The following is a 19,102-nucleotide window of genomic DNA, read 5'->3' on the forward strand; positions in this document are numbered from 1 at the left end:
TTAATGTTCATTTAACCAACCTTCTACTCACAACCAAATGTGAAATCATATCTTTAGTAAAGTGTGGATGGTGATTTGGAGAAAATAAGTATTTGTGGAATATTTTGTCTTTTTAATCAACACAGAAAGATAAAAAGAGGAAGTGGTATTTTCTCAAAAGACATCTGTGTACCTGCTGCTTAGGCAAATCAGTCTTTTCAGCCTTTTCTCCTTCTTCTTTGCTGAGTGTCTTGCTGAGGTTTGACACCCAATTCAGTAAATCCCCAGCTTTCTCAACATGTTCCTTCTTTTCTTCTTCCATTGACTTCTGATGAGCACCGCGAATTGTAAAAAAACATGTAAATGTAAATTGTCGGAATTTTTAACATACATAGAAGCAAAATTCTACCACAATGGCAATACTATCGCATAGTGATTTCTTTTTATTTATCACCGCATGCATTACTATGACACTTTGATGTAGGAACAAAAATGCCACATAATTATAGACATTAACAAAGTAATTCCTCAAATGATTTGTAATTATGATTACAGTGCTTATTCATATACATGAACATTCATTATAAAATGACTGATATTAAGAAAAATATAGTTTCCCAGCCATTACTCAGCAGATAAAATCTAAACAATATTTGCATATAAAGTATCTCTGAATTGCTGCCTTTGCATTACCCTCAGGTGTGGATATGTACAGCCAGGATATCAGCATTTTTCAATTTATACACATGGATTACTAAGTTACAATTAGAAAGAATACACTGCTTTTATGTCTACAGAAACAAGTACAATATAAGTAAAATAGTGAGACATTTCATCTTTTTCTGCACAGGAAAATGTGTTTCTTTTTGTAGTAGTACAACCTGTTAGTAGTTTCAAATTTATCAATACTTAGAAAACATGCTTAAGCCCTTCCATGTATAACAAGTAAAAATCAGTAATTTTATTTCAATGGGGTTTCTTCTAAATTTGATAATGTAATTGGAATTCACTTGCCTATTAGAGCATGAAAACAATTCTAAAAAAATTAAAATGTTACCTAAGTGAGAGAAAAAGTTACAATGTGTAACTTTATGGTGTGAGTAGCTCATTAAAATTAATGAAATACTAGTGTGAGAAAAATTACTTATGCACATGTATTTACTAGACTGTAGATTTAACCCTTGCATACTTATATTGACACTTTAATAAAATAAATTATATATGCAAACTGATCTGTAATATTAAATTATCAGGCCACATGAAATACGGCATTGTCTTCATTTATGGGCAATCCCTTTCCATTTTTAATGCAAGAATCTGATTCTTGTCTCACCTAAATCTACTCATTTTGCACTAAAGTTAACTTCACCAACCTCAGTATAACTTCTGATTTATACTACCTACACGTGGATAACGCCAGACAAGGCCTTCAGGTAAAGACTGAATACATAGTCTGCATTTTGAAATTATGAATCTGCGTAAGTTTACCTATGAATTTCAATTTTGTAGCAAGTAATTATATTACTGCCAATAATTCCAGTTTTAGTGTTTTATACTAATTAGTGGTTTGTACTACTTAGTTTTACAGCAACTCATGATTATGTTAGAAAATACCATTTATGATTTTCCATAAAGGTCATCATAGATCTTTTCCTTGACTTGAATGGGTTTTGAAGCAGGTCCCAAAATGAGAATCTTTGTCCCGTTAGGAATTATAGTAAAGACTGGAAATTCCTGTTTTCATGGGTTGAGCTGCTTCTAACAATCGCAGCCCAGTGTGGCAATCAAAAACAGCTCTCTCTAAAGCTTCTTTGTAGGTTAACTTCTTTTTCGTTTTGGGGCATGTTAAAACTTTAGCATACGATTTTTCATCTTTCATCTTTGTAGCTGTGGAAGCATCAATAATACCATTCTTAATTGCTTCTTCCATTGTTAATCTGGAATGAGACTTTGGATCTATCAACCCACCAGTCAAGTACTGATACTCTAGGCAGCGCATGCCCATTTCTTTGTCTACAGCATTTAAATGCATAGCTTCAACAGCTGACATAACTGTGTTCCTTACAGGGTGAATGATCCCAGTAAAGATCAGTTCACACTGCTGGATTTGCTTGGCACAACCATCATCAATTAACTCCCTTTGCAAAGCCTCTGAAACACTGTACCTTTTTCCAGTAAATGGATCAATTATGCCTCCTGTACTAACCTGAGCTTCAAGACATCGGAGGGCAGTAACTCTATCTACCAAGTTTTTGCGTGAGGCTTTTAAGACTGGAATTCTTTCATTGGTTTCAGAAAGCCAGAACCCTGCAACAGGACTGTTTAAATCTTTATTTGGCTGTGAACTGCTGACTAAAATATCACCAAACTCATTAGCTGTGATTAAACCCTCCTTATACTTATTGACTAATTCTCTGCCAATTCTACCCTGATTTAAGGTCTCCTCAATATTAAACTGTACACCAGTTTTAAGATCTGTAAGCAAAAGAAAAGAATTCCCATCAGATTCAAAACACGTAGACTCTTTCCAATCAAATTCCTGTTTTGAAAGCTCTAGATATGTAGCTTTATCAACACAGTTTTTTTGGTAAGCTTCATATGAAGTCATTTCAGCTCCTGTTTTGACATCTACTACTGAAATTTTATGACTTTTCTCTGCTGATGGGCTGCTTATTTTCCTTTCACCAACTGGAAGCAGAAAGCATTTACTGCTTACACTGAACAAACACAATTTCAGCAAATCACAGTAATACATAGCTTTCCTGTTATTTGGATTGTGAAAACATTTTGCATTACTAGAAGGTTCATGCAAAAATTTTAAAATCGTGTTACTAAGCAAGCCAAGCTGCACGGCGGTTTCTGGAGGTACACGAACACTTCTCAGAGGATCAATGACCCCCCCACTTGCAATCTGAGCCTCAAGGATATTTTTACCTTTTTGTCTTTCTAAGAGTCGAGCTTCCATAGCCTGATAGACAGATAACACTTTTCCAGAGCAGCAATAGCCCAAAACAGCTTTCTCTGCTTCAAGCAGTCTACTCTTGAATTCATTATCTGCAAGCCCCCTAACAACCGAATCATCAACAGAGAATTTCTGACCTGTTGTGGGATCAATGATGAAACCAGTAGCTGCCTGGGCCTCTAAAAATGCTAATGCCAGTGTTTTTCCTATGATTCTTCTCCTTGCTGCTAGAGCAAAAGAGAGTATCTCTTTGCTGGATTCAAGGTACAGCCCAGCTATAGCTGTAGGTTTAGTTAAAAATTTTTCAAGACTTTTCTGAACCTCATCAATAGTTTTTTGCCCTGAACAGAGCTCCTCAACTGTGAGCCTGTCTAAAAGTTTAACTTCAGTCAACTGTCTGGCAGTCACATCATGTCGAAGACCTTGAAATTTAATATAATCATATTCCTCTGTAAAATATTCCAACTGAGTAGCATCGTCAACAGTTTTCAAAATCTCTTCCCCTAAGAAAGAGCTCATCTTTGCAAAGTCTTCTTTCCTAAACCCTTCAGATGTTTTGTTTCCCTCAGATATTCTTGCTTCATTACCAAAAGTCTTGTCATTTTCTTGGTTTAATGTTGTGACTTCAACATGCATGTCATACTGCTGGTTCTTCACTATCTGCAAATAGGAATTTTTTGACACAGTGAGAAATACATCTGCAGAACTATGCTGTACATAATTCATTCCTAAATCCACCACCAGAGAAACAAAAGGGAGAACTTGAATATAAGTCAGAAAGGAGAATGGCTACTAGCATTGGAGAGCAGAGAAATACAGATAGCTGGAATCTTAAAAGTGCCTTTCAAATATTTATTCAATAACTGGAATTTGACTAGACTAAGCAACAATAACTGCTGTTACCATATGAACTTAGTGCCATTAATCAAAGCTTATTTTGACCAACAATGATACTACAGTGTACATGAATTCCTATTTCCAACACAAACTTTTAAAATAATGTGTTTCTTATACATTAACAAGCCTCCTACAAAGGTCTAACGAAAAGCTTTTTGTGTCATGTAAGAATGAAGTTGTTCCCTTCACCAGAGTAAGAACATAAGAAACATTAGAAAGAATACAGGATAGTGATAACGTAGAACTGAAAACAAGAAAGTAGAATAGTAAAAACCAGCACTAGTAAGGCAAACCCTCACAAAATCTAGTGTGTACCTCCAAGGGATGCAGTTTTACCACTTCTAATTCATGTTTCGTATCTTCTCCATGTCTAATAGTTTGTCTGGAACTGTGTAGGTTCCTGTTTCTCAAACTGTCCCTTTCAGATGTTCCCAAGATTTGGCTTGCTTTATCAAAAGTTATCTGGAACTGTGTACTTGTTTGAGAAACAAACTCCGTAAAAGACTGTGGGCTTGAATCTTCTTCTAGTGACTGGTTTATTCTTGACATCTGGAACTGCACCTCTCTCGGTATTCTATCATCAGCACTCACATACAGTGTATTTTCTTCTATTTTATCCGATTTAATACCTGATCTCTCCTGCTTCTGCCTTAACAAAGGGGAGCTAGGTTTTGCATGTGGAGGAAGATGTTCAAATTCTCTAGCTGCAGTGTCACTCAGGTAATTGAAATCATTCCCTCTTCTCTCACAGTTCAATTTATATCCAGAATCTTGGAGTTTATTATTTTGCTGAATTTCATTCTGAAACGAAAGGAACCTGTGTTCACTCTCTCTGACCTGCCGATCCATTTTCTGTTTCAAGCTCTCAACTGTGCGCTTCTGCACTTCCAATTCTTCCTCAAGCTTCCTGCACTTCTGGTGATAGTCCATTTCAACCTGCTTCCCTTGCTGCAGTTGTTCATGACATTTTTTAAGCCTTTCTTGCAGATCTTCCATTTGCATCTTGTATAACATGATGTTTTCCTCAGCCATATGCTTTTCCTGCTGAAGAGCAACACATTCTAGTTTTATGCCGGAAATGTCCTTTTCTGTAATGCTATGGGATTCCAGTAATTTTTCAACTTTTTTCCTAAATTCCTCTGCAGAGTGTTTAAACTTAATGGATTCTTCCTGAAACAGAATCATCTTCTTGCGTGCCATTTGTTCATCCAGAGTCTTCTGATGGAGTTCATCCTGTAATTTTTTTAATTTACTACTTAGCTCTTGTATATGAGTTTGTTGTAGTTGTATCTTCTGCTCACTCACTCTCTTTTCCATAGTTAGAGCATTCATTTGAGCATTTAGATTTTTAACCTCCCTGTCAACGGTGAGGGCGGATGCACTTTGTTTATCACATTTTTGTTTATATTCACTAGCTAAGTCTTTTGTTTTTGCTAGATCAACTTCTAAGGTTTTGATTTTACATATGAATTCTTGCTCAATTATTGTTTGTTTGTGCAATTGTTCATTTGTTGTACGCAGTTGCTCTTTGAAACCATCTGCTAGGGCTTTTAATGCATCATTTTTCCTCTGAATACTTTGTTTTTCCAAAGTCATCTTCTCTGATTCAGACTGAATTTGCTTCATCAGTAGTTTTGTTTCAGTATTCCATTTATTAAGGTCCTCTATCTTTTCTTTCAATGTTTCTGACACTTGATTACTTTTGGCTAATTCATTCTTCAGCATCTGAATTTCCTGCTGGTTTTCTTTCTCTACTTTTGTTTTCTGAAGCAACTGTTCTTGAATTTTCTTATATTGGTCTTGAAGATTATTTGCTTCTCCTTTGCACGACTGTGTTCTGTGTTCAGCTGCCAGTTTCTCTTTTTGAAGAGCACTGATTTGTGAATTTAAATGTTTGATAGTGATTTCAGTTTTTGTCTGTGATCTAGTTAATTCCTCTACTTCTCTTTTTAGCTGTGTCTTTTCTTGCTGAGCAGATTTCAACTCCTCCTGATAGTTCATCTTAATTTTCTTAAGATCTATAGCTTCTTGCATCACTTCTTCAGCTTTACCTGTGGTTTTATGTAGCTGCTTGTCCAGTTCTTTCAACTGTTGCAAATATCCCTGCTCTACTTGATCTTTTTCCTCCAACTTAATTTTTAGGAATTTAACTTCACTATTGACTTTATCTAGTTTTTCTTTTAATAAACGAGATTTTTCTTCTGTTGATGATTTCTGAAGCTCAATTTCATTCAGTTCATATTTCAGGTCTTTAATAGTTTTATCAGCTTTTTTGTTAGCAAGGGTTAGATCATCTATCTTCTGTTTAAGCTCTTCCACCTTTTTGGCTTCTTGTTTCTTCTGGAAGCTTGTAATTTCAGAATCAGTCCTACACTGGCTGCCTTGCACAGCTGTGAAAGTAGGCAGCAAAGTTTCTCTAGTTGCAGAGTACTTGCCTTCAATGACCTTTCTTCTGGCTTCAGTTTTCTCTCTTTCTGTATTCTTTATTTCTGATAGGTTCCCTTTAAATTCAAGATCTCGTTCCATTTGCTTTATCAGTTTCATAAGTTTCTCCTCTCCTTCTGTTTTTTTCTTCAGCTCCTGCATTAAGGTTTTTTTTTGTTGCTCTAAATCATGAAGATTAGTATCTTTTCTTCTTAGATGCTCTTCAAGATTTCTTCTGGTAAAAGTGCTTTCTTCTATTTGATTTCGAAAAGCACGAAGGTTTCCTTCCAGTACACTTCTTTGAGTCTCTGCCTGAAAAATGAGCTGCCTTACACACTCCAACTCCTGCTCTGCATCTGCTTTCTCTTTCTCAATGCTCTCTAGATCCATACGACACTGTTTTGCCTCTTGCTCAGCCTTGGCCTTCTGAAGACAGATCTCTTCCATATCTTTCTGCTGCTTCTTCCGCTCTTTTTCTGCAGCTTCCCTCACTTTAGGGAGCTCCTGTTCAACTTGGAATTTTTGTTTCTTCATATCCTCCAACATCTCCTCAAGAGTTTTTACCTTTCCCATGAGTTTTCTATTCTCATCAATTGTGCTATTTTGCTGTGCCATTAGATCTGAATATGCCTCACGCGCTGATGCTTCCTTATTCTTTAAAATCTGTAAAAGAAAGAGGTAAGCTGTAATGTACTTTTTGTAATACAGTAAATGAAATGTGTTAGGCTCTTTGAAAAGCAGAATGGGAAATACTTACTCATATATATACGGTACATCCAGAAAGTAGGATGAGCAGTTCCCACCACCATCACCTTCTCTCGAAGGCTTCAGGGAGTTACGTTAGCCAAATATGAAACCCTTCACAAAGCGAAGAAGTCCTGAAGCCTCTTACTTCAGTCAGATGCCTCACAGCGATAAGCAGTGTCAAACAACAGCTCGCACATGCTTTTTCTCCAAACAAATAGGCAGAGCAAACAGTGAGCCAAACACTACGAGCAAGAATTCCCAAGGAGAAAGTGGCCTACCATTTCTGGATCAGTTCAGTAGGAACTGGAAGAAGGATTTTATGCTTGTAAGCAAAAATAACACAAGAGAAGTTTGGAAATCCCCTCCAAGAAAAGAAAGAGTATCCAGAGCTAGAACCAAGATGCATTAGGTCCAGAAAAAGCAGCACGTAACCCACAGTACATCTATGCTCCACAGTCCCAATGTCTCCACTGGCTCACCTGGGGGACTGGTAAGAGCACAGCTGCTCTGCAGCATAGATACAGAAGTACAAATGTGGTCATTAGGAAAATCCTAGTGAAAACCAGTCAGCTAGTAGTCTCCATATATTGGTAGATCAAAGGAAACTCTTATAAGCAAGATGCATATTCACCAGTAATAATACGGTTGAAACCATACATATCTTGTCTTCATTAGCACTATTATGGCATTAGTTACCAAATGTGAGTTAACATGAGGTAAGAACACATGTATATTCCTATGATCATATAAACATGGCATGAAGGGTAATGATAGCAACATTTTCTAATAAACAAAATGTTGGTTTAGTTCAAATTTGCCATATTTACTTTGTTTTTCATATGATATATGAAACTTATTTCCTAAAAGGCTAATGCAAAGGCAGCTTCTTTAGTTCTCTCCTGTGTCACAATTTTGAACAGACCCCAACAAACACAAAACATTTAAACTGGTTTCTTATCAGATCTTTCATGGTCCCATAGACACAAAAATCTAATGTATTATGCTTGAAAGAGAAACTAAAAATACAGATAGTCACAAACTATATCTTATTAGCTTTCATTATTTCTCATCGACACAGCTGAGCATCAGCTGGGTGGAAAAACGGATGGTAAATAAACAGTAATAAATAAACATAAAAATAAATTTGTAAGAACTTAAAAATTTTAGCATCTCAGAATGCACAGTAATTAGTATATCATTAGCATATTGATTGTTTAAATTATGTTAAATCAACTTGAAATCACTTGACCTCACCATATTTTGAGATTCAAATGTTGATTTAGATTGGTTTAGAATCAGTCTTAAATTAACTGTTTCACTTGCATTTCATAAAAACTCTGGTACCTTAGTAACAGTTGTGCTCCTTTTCTCTTCATTATCATTGCCTCTTTTTTTTTGCTTTTCTTTTTTTTCAAGTGAGGCTTTTCTCCCTGTTTTTTCACAGAAGGTTTTCTGGAGTTCAGTGGTTTTTCCAAGTACCTTTGTGCTATGACCCTTATCTCTACTGTCCATTTCTGCAACTAGCAATAAGTCTTTACATTTCTGACCCTGTTCCAACTTGTCTTCTCCACTCTGCTTCTCCCCACTTGTATTTATATTGTCCAAACTATAAATTTTATCCTGTGATATTTTCTTCTCATGTACTTTCTCCCTGTGACTCAAAAGGTTTTTTGGAAAATAATCCTCTCCTCCACAAATAATTTCTGAGAGGGCTATATCTGCATTTAAATCACCAGCATTTCCTAAAAATTCTGTACCTAAATCTGGATCACTTTGCACTAGTGACACTTCAAAATCTAATGGATAAGATTCCGAGACTTTTGCTGCATACTGATTCTCCAAAATATTTTCTGAAGAAAAAGCCAAAATTTCTTGCATTGTACTCTTGCCTTCATTTGGACTTAAACTTGATTTTTCTAAGATTTCATTTTCTGCTATGAAGTAACTTTTATCCAGAGATACTCTGCGCAGTTTGTTTGTATCCCTTTCAACGCTACCAGAAATGCCTGGAGAGCTCACAGATTGCAAATTTAACTCTGTTTTTTCCTTTCTATCGTGCACTGCCACCTCTCTGAAAGAGGATGCAGCTTTCTCTACAGGTATTGCATCCCTTACACCTGAAAGAGAGTCACCCTTTTCACAACACACTTGACACTCTGTGTCTTCAGAGTTTAACGTATTATGGCTATTACCTTCTGTAAAGTAACGTTCTTTACACAGACATTCTAACTGAGTTCTTGGTGAAGAATGTTGCTGCTTGTAAGGGCTGATATCCACGGCATGCTTTCCAGTTTTTGGAATAACTGCATCTTTCTTCGTTGTTAGCTCAAAATTAGTTTCTGATTGCATCTCACATTCTTCCTTTGTTGAAACATCACTCCTTGCCTTTCTTGAAAATTTTTTTTCTGTGTTTTTTTGTATCATTTCCACTTCAGACAACTTCTTTGATACTCCCTTTATTTTCTGTCTCTCTCCATTAATATTTTGCTCATTTAAAATTTCACCAGGATTGTTATTTACACTTACACAGATCTCAGCTGAAACAAAACAATCTCTTCTATAATTTTCTTCTTTACTTTGATCACCAAAACCCATTAAGTTGTCTTGCTCTGTATGTAGCTTATTTTCTTTGTTGTCACTAATGCTACTTTCTTGACCACTGAAATTTAAACATTGCTTTAATGTTCTATTAGTTTTAATTTTATCATATCTGTGTACATCTAACTTTCTTCTGTCAGTTTCCAATTTATTTGCAGTGTGTTTAGGTTTACTGGAAGAGTTATCTTTTTGCAAATATTCCACATCCATCATGCTTTCATTAGGTGTGTTTTCCACTCTGAATTCAACAGCTTCATTACATCCCAAACGTTGAAAGACTTCAGCTGACTTCACAGGTTGATGGAGTTCACTCACTTCTGGTAAGCTCTGAGCACGACAGCATGTAGATTAAATTGAGGTACCATGGAAATCATCTTATTTTTTCCCTTTATTCTGTGCATTCTTAATGCCATTACTGAGAGTTAGAAAGAAAGATTGGCATGGAAGAAATGGAACAATCACAGACTTCAGAGGTCTGATTCCAGAAGAAAAAAATTATCATTCTTTCTTTGAAAAGGATTATTAATTTTCTTATTTGCTACCCTGATTACAAAGAAAAATCCCATCAAATTACTTTGTGACTGGCAACCTACTTATGTTATTTTCAAATAAGCTATCTAAGATTTAGAAGGCTGCCAGAACGTGGAGGAAGATGTAAGATGGGGGGGGGTTTGATTTCCAAAAAAAGCAGTCCTAGAGATTCAGAGCAGACTGAAACTCAAAAGACTTTAAAAGATTCCATTTGCCCTTGGGGAACATGAAGTCTGTCAGCAATTCACAGGTTTCTTGATCCTTGTTTTAATTCTTGTTCTTTGTTTCACTTTTTATCCTTGATACCATTAACATTATTAGTCATACCTCAGTTATAATGGCTACTTATCAACAAACATTATATATTTCCATCAGTATGTTCCACCACTTCATGATGTACAAAGATACATACTGTTAGTGTTAAGAGTTTGTCCAGAGGTGTTCAATAGCAAGAAAAGCCAATAAATACAAAGCCAGCAACAGAATTACACAGTATTCATTTAAGAACTCTGTTTTTTTCTGTAATAATAACATTAAAATTTATACCCTTATGAAAGTGTTCTCCAATTTCTATGTAATTTATATAGCACTACATTTAACATGGGTATAATTAATTACAGGACTACATTTAATATGGGCATTATTTTAGAAATATGAACTGTACAGATTATACAAAAATGCTGCGGTCTTAAAAAAATTATTATAGAATCTTTCAGAGAGAAACATTTCAAAAGAAAGAATTTAAAAGTATTTTTTCTCCATTATTTGGAAGGCTGATTCTGCAGCAAGCATGCATTTTGAGTAATTTGTCTGCACACTAAGCCTGCCCTCATCTCAATGTCTGCGTTTATCCAAAAGATCAAGCCCTAAAATATTAAAGTATTAAAATGCACTGTATGTAACTACATCTCCATCAGAATTTAGTGAATCATACGATCCTTCTGGCTAGAAGAACTGCTAAAATGTATGAATGGTATAGGATTTTGCTTATCTGAATGATAACAGTGTAATTTAACACTCCTGCATTCCTTTACGAAATCCAGCATATAAGGAATTTAGTCTTTCATGTCTGCTGTGTACTTTGTGAATAATTCCAACAGGTATATTGCTCTTTGTCTGCTTAGCTGTTCTTTTTGCTTAGTTGGCTGCCAGGGAATAACCTACCTCTTCCTCTTCCAGTCTTTTCAAAGAGTCACCTGCAAACTTAATGTATTGTGTCATCAAGGTCACTAAGGCAGTGTAACGAGTCCGTAAATCCATGAACTGCAAGAAACAAAGCAGGGGTGGGAAGGAAGATAGAGGGAAATGCTCCCATTAATCTTCAAAGAAGTGATAAACACTACTCTAGAATCTATCCTGATTTTGATTCCAAAATCCTGATTGCAGAATCCAAAGTCCCAATTTTGACTTCAAAGTTGAAGGCCATCAACAGATCAACAGGGTGCACTTGCACAAATAAATCTTAAGAATCTATGAGGAGATCCGTAAGGAGAAGAAACAGGAGACAGTGTTTAGACTTCACAGTCATTCAATTCTTCCCCACTGTAAACACAGGTTATGAGGGACAAGCAGCACTGGTTACCATTCCTCTCTCCAACAGCTAGCAGGGAGACAGATTTATCCTTCCCATCCAAATGAGGCCAATTTGCCCTGGAATCTGTCAAAAGTGTCCAGATCTGGTAAGTTTTACCATAGCAAAGATGAAAGCTCCTCCTCTTTACTGTGATTGAGATCCAGCCCATAGTTCTAAAGAGTTTTACTGAGGTACATTTCTCATATAGCTTTTTACAATTTGGAGGACTTTTGTTCATCAACAGCAATATACTGTCTCGTTATCTAAATACTGCATAATGACCAACAGAATAACATCATATATCTATACAGAAAAAAAAAAACCACCTTGTTTGGGTTACCCTATTTAATCATTAATAAATCCAAAATCCCATTCTTGTGTTCACTCTGCTTTAAGCAAAGACTAAAAAAACCCTATCTTCCTGTCACCAGAAATCCATTTACCTCTTGAATAATGAAGTCTGATGAGCTTTGCATTCTTCGGCGTTTCACTGGAGATTTTTGTTGGGAATCAACCATAGCTCTGTAGGTCATAGTCTGCAACTCATAGTCCTGTAAAAAAAGAAAATACACCAAATGATTGGCATGCCACATGGTACTGAAAGTAAAAAGGAAAGGATTCTAAGTATAATGTTATTTATTACCTTCACAGCAGCTGAGTACTGTTCTGAATACTTCTGGCATTCATCTATTTTGCTTTGTTTCATTTCAATCTCAGAAACCAGCATCTGTAAAATATGAGCCTACATCTTCATCTTAAAAAAATTATTTTAATTACTATTATTATTAGCACTTCTACTTTATCTAACATAATTAAATTTACATAATATGCTCATTTCCATGTGTACAATATGCTCAAGCCTATGTCCTGAGCTTTGTCAGGCTTACAGTATAGAAGTAGTGAAAAAACCCTGCCAGGTTTAATAGCTGGTAAGTGAACTTAAAACAAAATCAGGAATACACCATTTTGTGCATACAATTTGTTATTCTGTCTCTTATTTAAGCTGCATTTCCTTCTTGCAGGAGACAGCTGTTGAGTTTAGCTCTGCTTTCATGAAAATATTTCTATGTCCATAAATACCAAGAGCAGTATTGAATAAAAAAGGATGTGAGAAGGAGGGTCCAGAATTTTAGGCACTAAGGATTTGCTCTTCTTATAGATTTGAGGATCAAAACAATCTGGTCTATAAAACAGCAATAGTCAGTGAGTGATATATTCATGTTAGCCGCATTATAAACATAAAACTGTAGAAGCTGGTACTGACTTGGAATTTTACAGTAAGGGATGAGGTACATAAGCACCTCATATCAAGAAATAAGACTGACATCACTGATATTTTAATTCTTCAGTCATTACAGCACTGCTTTCCTCAATGAGATCCCTTTCATACCTTATGTTGGTTCAGCTGTTTAGCCAATGCTTTGCTATTTTCAGGATGAATTTCTTGAATCTTTCTCTGAGTATCTTCTATTTGTTGAATCCAAGTGTCCAAAGAATTGTAAGTATCTTTGTAATACTTCAGAGATTTATTAATACCTTCTAAGTCACGCAACCTGATTTTATTTCAGAAGATAAACCAAGGGGAGAAGACGAATATTAAAGATAAGAAGTATAACACTAAGCCAAATACAGCTTCAAAGGCTTCGGATGCCTTAGCTTTGCTATAGCTCACACTATAAACATACTAAGATAACACTAGCTGAATGCCAAGTTAACTTCTCAAACACAAAGATTTCCAGCTTACGAAGCCTTTTTCTTTGTCATAAATGACACCCAACAGAGATTCTACTACGTATATGCAGAAGAAACTCTGTATACAACCCTCATTAGTGAGCTAAACCGCTTGAAACTCCATGAGCACAGGAAACCCCAAGCAAGAGGAAGGGCTCTGCAACAGCAATTAATTCTGTTGTAAGAAGTGACAGTACTTCAAGTGTGACCTATTGACTCAAGGCATGTGCTGCACTGTGATGGAGTTAAGTAGTGCTTCTCCACACTATCTATACCTCCCACAAAACAACAGGAGTTACACTAAAGCTAAAGACTTGAGATATTCTAATGTGTGAAAGCAAATGATCCTTTAAGCCCATTTTTAAATCATGTTTTTGACCAGAAAAGAGAGTGCTGTGTATTTCTTGAAAGTGGTTTCCATACTGATGAGAACACTGACAGTTCATCTTTCATGATCCCTATACTGCAACTTTAAAGATCATAAATATGACCACTCCAAAACACTGCAGGATAAACACACTTACTAAACAACTTTTTATCATTTGACTTGGAATTAATACTTTGAATCACTCTAGTGTTGTTCTCAAGATGCCAAAAGAAGACTGAAAAAGAGCAAGCAAAGGAAACCGCACTGCTCAGGTTTCATACTTAAGCATGTTTTAAAGCTAATAACCATGAAATTGAGAAAGGATCATGATGACTGTAGCCAATATTTGTACATACTTTTTGTATAATGATCATCAGTGTCAAGCTGTTAGGAAGCAGCAGAGAGAACATTTGCAGAAAGCAGCTTGTTTACAACTCCATGCTGCAACTATCACAATCTGTCCTATTTACGCTAGAAGGCACTATGTATTAACAGTCATTCTTCAGCATATTCTCTTCAGGATACAGTCCTGTGAGGAGAGCATGTGGTTCATGTTTGCTCTCTGACAAAATAAGGACACTTCAGTATCTCATAAAACTACTGTTTTATCATTTAAATTATGTCACGCAATCGAATTATGAAAAATTTGAGGTGGATTTAAAGCTAGACATTCTGCAGTCAGTTTTAAGTAAGTCAGCTTTTGTCCATCTTCCTTTTAACTTCCAGCAACGTTAGAGACAAATAAATTAGTTCATTATATGTGAATAACTTCAATATTGCACCTGAATGGATATTCACCCCTTAAAAAAGGAGGACAAAAATGTGAAAGGTTGTTGTGTGAACATTTATATCAACAGTGCTATCTTTGATGCTCTTGTTCAGGTTATCTATAAAGACAAACTGAAGTAGATTTTAAAGGAAATAAATTCAGGCTGTATAGTACAGACATCCTTAACTTGCCTTCCTTAACATTACCTATATGTAAAGGAAACAGAACTGTGCAGACTGAAGGTAAAAGTATGTCCAGGAATGTCATGTATAGACATCTTCAGAATTACAGGTAGGTATGTTCTGCTGTATCTGCACATCTGTGTAGGCAAGTGCATTTGAGTAACATTCTCCAATATCATCATGACAATAATAGTGAAGGGCTTAATTTAGAGCAACATTTCAACTGGATATTGAGGCTGCATGAAAACAGTGGTACACTGAAAGAAAATGCTGGCACTTCACCAGAAGTTACTGCAGTGAAATTATCATAGAAGTCAATGGAAGCTAGGGACTTCCAGACTTAGCATTTGAGTCATTAAAAGCAAGTTAACATGAATCCAATCATAACTGACAAATCAACTCATTAGTTTAGCTTGTCAGAACTAATTATATGGAGAAACAGATGGTGTTTCCATAGGACAGCAAGCCATTTCTGCAAGCTTTTCTTCTGAAAGAAAAAAGACAATTTATCTCTACTGTGTCTCAGTAAGTTTTAAGTAAATAAAGTTTCTATATCTATTAGAGCTCAACAGTCACAGACATTTCCTGTGGAGAAGTGATACAACCATGTCAACAGCACAGAAAATGTAAGAATCCTTGATCTTAGCACATTTCACAAACAGTTCAGAAAACTATACTGACCTATTTCCACATTCATTTCTCATTATTTTTCCTCAGAAACAAAACAGCATAAAACATGAAGAGACTGTAATAAAAAGTTATACAAACCTATTTTCAATTTGAGAATGAATGTTCTGCCACCTCTCAGCTAATTGATCAACTTTTTCTTTGTGCCAGTCAAAGTCAAGATCACGCTCCTTGTGCATTTTAAACATCTGATCACTGATCATCTTTGCCTTCTGCAGTTCATCCTCTAAAGCATGGAACACTTGTCTTTTCTCATCTACTTCAGATCTCCATTGCTATTATGTGATAAATTATAAAATGTAAATAACTCTTAAATTATGACACTATTTTATCAATAGTAATACATAGTAAAATGTATAAATTAATAAACAAAAAATGTTTAAATGAATATTTTACTTCTGGTTGCTCAAACACTGAAATGGCACCGGAATGGGTCTGAAGCAAATAATTAGCTATGATTTGCAAAATAATTCTAAGTAACTGCATCCCTACAACACACAGATCAAAACACAGACAGCAAATTAACACGTTTATCTTCTAAACGTTTCAAAATATCATTAACCAGATGCCAATCATGCTAACAAAAAAGAATTATCATTTTCAACATTAAAATGAGGTATATACAGTACAGAAAAAATGCTGTATTTCAACCCTATCCTTTCTCAAAGATACCTGCCAAACCTCCTATGAAACCCTGATTATTATACCATAGCACTAGCAGGAATGTTATTGTGGCCACATTTATGTAATACATTTATGTTACCTTAAGTGTATATTACCTTTTGGAGAGCCAAAAAAATCTTACTGCAGCATTATCAAGTGTCACTCTTTGAAGTTCAGATACTTCAAGGCATATCCTAACAGCAAGAATGCACATGCAAACTATCCAATTCCTAATGCTCCAAAGCTGTAATTTTTTTCTGATTTGTCAATTCTAACACAGACCTTCCTCCAAATATACAAGCCAACACTGTAGAGTATAGCATAACCAAAACAGGTCTTTTAAGACAGCTCATTCTCCTACCATTTTTTGATTTGCCCATGAAAAGGCACCAGCCAGCTTTTACCTTTAATGTACCCATCAGATTTTCAATATTGTTTTTGTCAGCCGTTACTGCCTCCTCTTCACACAGCTTAGTTTCGTATAGTTTTACTAATGATTCTGCTCCTTGGATGTTCTTCAGCACCAAATTTACAGTTTTTAATCTGAAAAATAGTAATCTCCTGTTAACTGAACCCCCAATAACAACATTCAACACACCTGTGTTTTTTAGCCTTTCCAAGTCATGGAGTACCACCCATTTATACAATGTTAAAATGTTAACTCCCTTTTCCTTGATCAGTATTATTACAGAATCACAGAATCGTCTAGGTTGGAAAAGACCTGGAAGATCATCTAGTCCAATCATTAACCCAACACTGACAGTTCCCAACTACACCACATCCCTCAGTGCTATGTCAACCCTACTCTTAAACACCTCCAGGGATGGGGACTCCACCACCTCCCTGGGCAGCCCATTCCAACGCCCAACAACCCCTTCTGGAAAGATTCCTAATATCCAGTCTAAACCTTTCCTGGTGCAATTTGAGGCCATTACCTCTTGTCCTATCGCTTGTTACTTGGTTAAAGAGACTCATCCCCAGCTCTCTGCAACCTCCTTTCAGGGAGCTGTAGAGGGCGATGAGGTCTCCCCTCAACCTCCTCTTCTCCAGACTAAACACCCCCAGTTCCCTCAGCCGCTCCTCGTACGACCTGTGCTCCAGACCCTGCACCAGCTTCGTTGCCCTTCTCTGGACACGCTCAAGTCATTCCATGTCCTTTTTGGAGTGAGGGGCCCAAAACTGAACACAGTAATCAAAGGGCGGCCTCAGCAGTGCCGAGTACAGGGGTAAGATCCCTTCCCTGTCCCTCCTGGCCACGCTATTGCTGACACAAGCCAGGATGCCATTGGCCTTCTTGGCCACCTGGGCACACTGCTGGCTCCTGTTGAGCCGACTGTCAATCAACACCCCCAGGTCCCTCTCTGACTGGCAGCTCTCCAGCCACTCCTCCCCAAGCCTGTAGCGCTGCTGGGGGTTGTTGTGGCCCAAGTGCAGCCCCCGGCATTTGGCCTTATTGAAACTCCTCCAGTTGGCCTTAGCCATACTAATATTCATACTAGTGTCTTTATATTTCATTCGATTTGAAAGGAAAAATGTAAACTAAAACACATATGCTGGGAGATGGCCTATTACATACTTTTCTATGTAAATAGAAGACATGGAATAAACTTGGTTCATGTTCTGAATAACAACATGGAGCTCAGAGCGCAGAGTAGGGACTGAAGGTGAACCAGCAGCTTGACTGAAAAACTCTTCACATTTATCTGTGATGACTCCCAAGTCATCCTTCAGTCGATCCAGTTCTTTCTTCAGTTTCTGTAAAAAGAAAGGTGATCGACAGTGCTTTCATCCTACATCAACCTGATGCATACTTTACATTTCATTACCAGTACAGGTCTACTCTCCTTTGCTTGTTTCATGTGGATGCCCTTAAATTTTTTTTAAAAGGAACGTATGAATAAGAGGGAAACTAACAGTCTCCATTTATTGGCACTTTTTTTTCTCACAAACACATGCTTGATCTTTGACTCTTGTCTTTTCAAGGTGCACTGCAAACCTTCCAGCTACACTCAACACGCCTGGATATATTTTAAAATAAAACTCTTCCTAAGTAAAACAGCCTTTCTCAAAGGCTCACCTCTTGCTCTGAAATCCTAAACACACTTTCATGTAGATCATCCCTTTCCATTGGAGTTCGGATCTGTCTTATTAACCGCTCCTCACAAGCTTCCAGCTGTAGTCTGATATTTCTGACTTCAGAGATGTACAGATTGTAAATGGATTCTTCCTGCTCCTCTGTTGAAAGAAACAAGGCACATGTTAGTGAACAAAGCCATGATGTCATTTTCACCATGTCTTCTCAAGGAACACTTTATAAAGTCACCATTCTACAGGTCTTTTCTTGAGTTGCTGAAATTCCATCAGTTCCCCTTGGAATTTTGGCTGTAAGTCAAATTTTAAAAATCCTTACATTTTATAGGTATTATTAGATCACCTCCTCACACATGAAAAATTAGTGGACATCAATCCAAAGCACAGGCATCACCACTATGCAGACACTGCTAAACTCAGTGACTGATTCTTTCAGTTAGATAGCAGGCACAATAGTACAGTAAACCCCCAGGGCTTTTTTTTTTTTTTAAAACCTTCTCTTTTGAATGCACAGAACAACACATCTTTCCTTAAGTATAGTGAACTACACTACTACAGTAATCAGCTTTGCACTACTGTATTTGTGTAAGTCATTAGCTACTTCACAGTAAATCAGAACAGATATTTTAAGCTTTCTGTTCTTAGTGTATTTAAAAACGGTTAAGAGAGCAGTAACTACAGGCATTTTGTGGAGCTAGGAAAATATCTAGGACACTTTTCTTACCTTAAAAGCATGAAAAAAGTTCTAATTCTGTTATGAACTCAACAAAGTAATCAAGTTGTATTTCCAACATTCAGAAACAAGGCAGGCATGACTAAGTGAGCTGTTATGTACATAATATATTCTTGGGTGTAAAATTTTTTGTAGCAGTCTGTATATTAAGTAACATATCAATATTTT

The 19,102-nt window shown here is 36.4% G+C and overlaps 2 protein-coding genes across 10 annotated transcripts in view; both read right to left on the bottom strand.

The window, feature by feature from the left end:
- DST (dystonin) overlaps positions 1-19,102 on the bottom strand; it is a 310,970-nt gene that overhangs the window by 122,967 nt on the left and 168,901 nt on the right. For 8 of the 9 annotated variants that reach the window (XM_074895774.1, XM_074895777.1, XM_074895776.1 and 5 more), the window contains 9 exons: positions 18,188-18,345; positions 17,687-17,865; positions 16,515-16,653; positions 15,529-15,722; positions 13,102-13,264; positions 12,355-12,438; positions 12,155-12,262; positions 11,303-11,401; positions 173-307 (listed from right to left, as the gene is read on the bottom strand). In XM_074895774.1, coding sequence (XP_074751875.1) covers positions 173-307; positions 11,303-11,401; positions 12,155-12,262; positions 12,355-12,438; positions 13,102-13,264; positions 15,529-15,722; positions 16,515-16,653; positions 17,687-17,865; positions 18,188-18,345 — 1,259 coding nt within the window. Of the gene's footprint in view, positions 1-172; positions 308-353; positions 3,602-4,153; positions 6,926-11,302; positions 11,402-12,154; positions 12,263-12,354; positions 12,439-13,101; positions 13,265-15,528; positions 15,723-16,514; positions 16,654-17,686; positions 17,866-18,187; positions 18,346-19,102 lie in introns of those variants that run through there. The other variant, XM_074895783.1, reaches the window with a different exon arrangement.
- On the bottom strand, positions 8,067-9,905 carry LOC141955989 (uncharacterized). Its single transcript, XM_074895784.1, has one exon. The coding sequence runs from the start codon at positions 9,818-9,820 to the stop codon at positions 8,336-8,338; it is 1,485 nt and encodes a 494-aa protein (XP_074751885.1). The 5' UTR covers positions 9,821-9,905; the 3' UTR covers positions 8,067-8,335.

This window comes from Athene noctua, chromosome 1, assembly GCF_965140245.1.
Source record: "Athene noctua chromosome 1, bAthNoc1.hap1.1, whole genome shotgun sequence".
Taxonomy (NCBI): Eukaryota; Metazoa; Chordata; class Aves; order Strigiformes; family Strigidae; genus Athene; species Athene noctua.

Coding starts and splice junctions, on each gene's coding strand:
- LOC141955989 (XM_074895784.1), bottom strand. CDS start 9,820: ATGATGGATGTGGAATATTTGCAAAAAGATAACTCTTCCAGTAAACCT.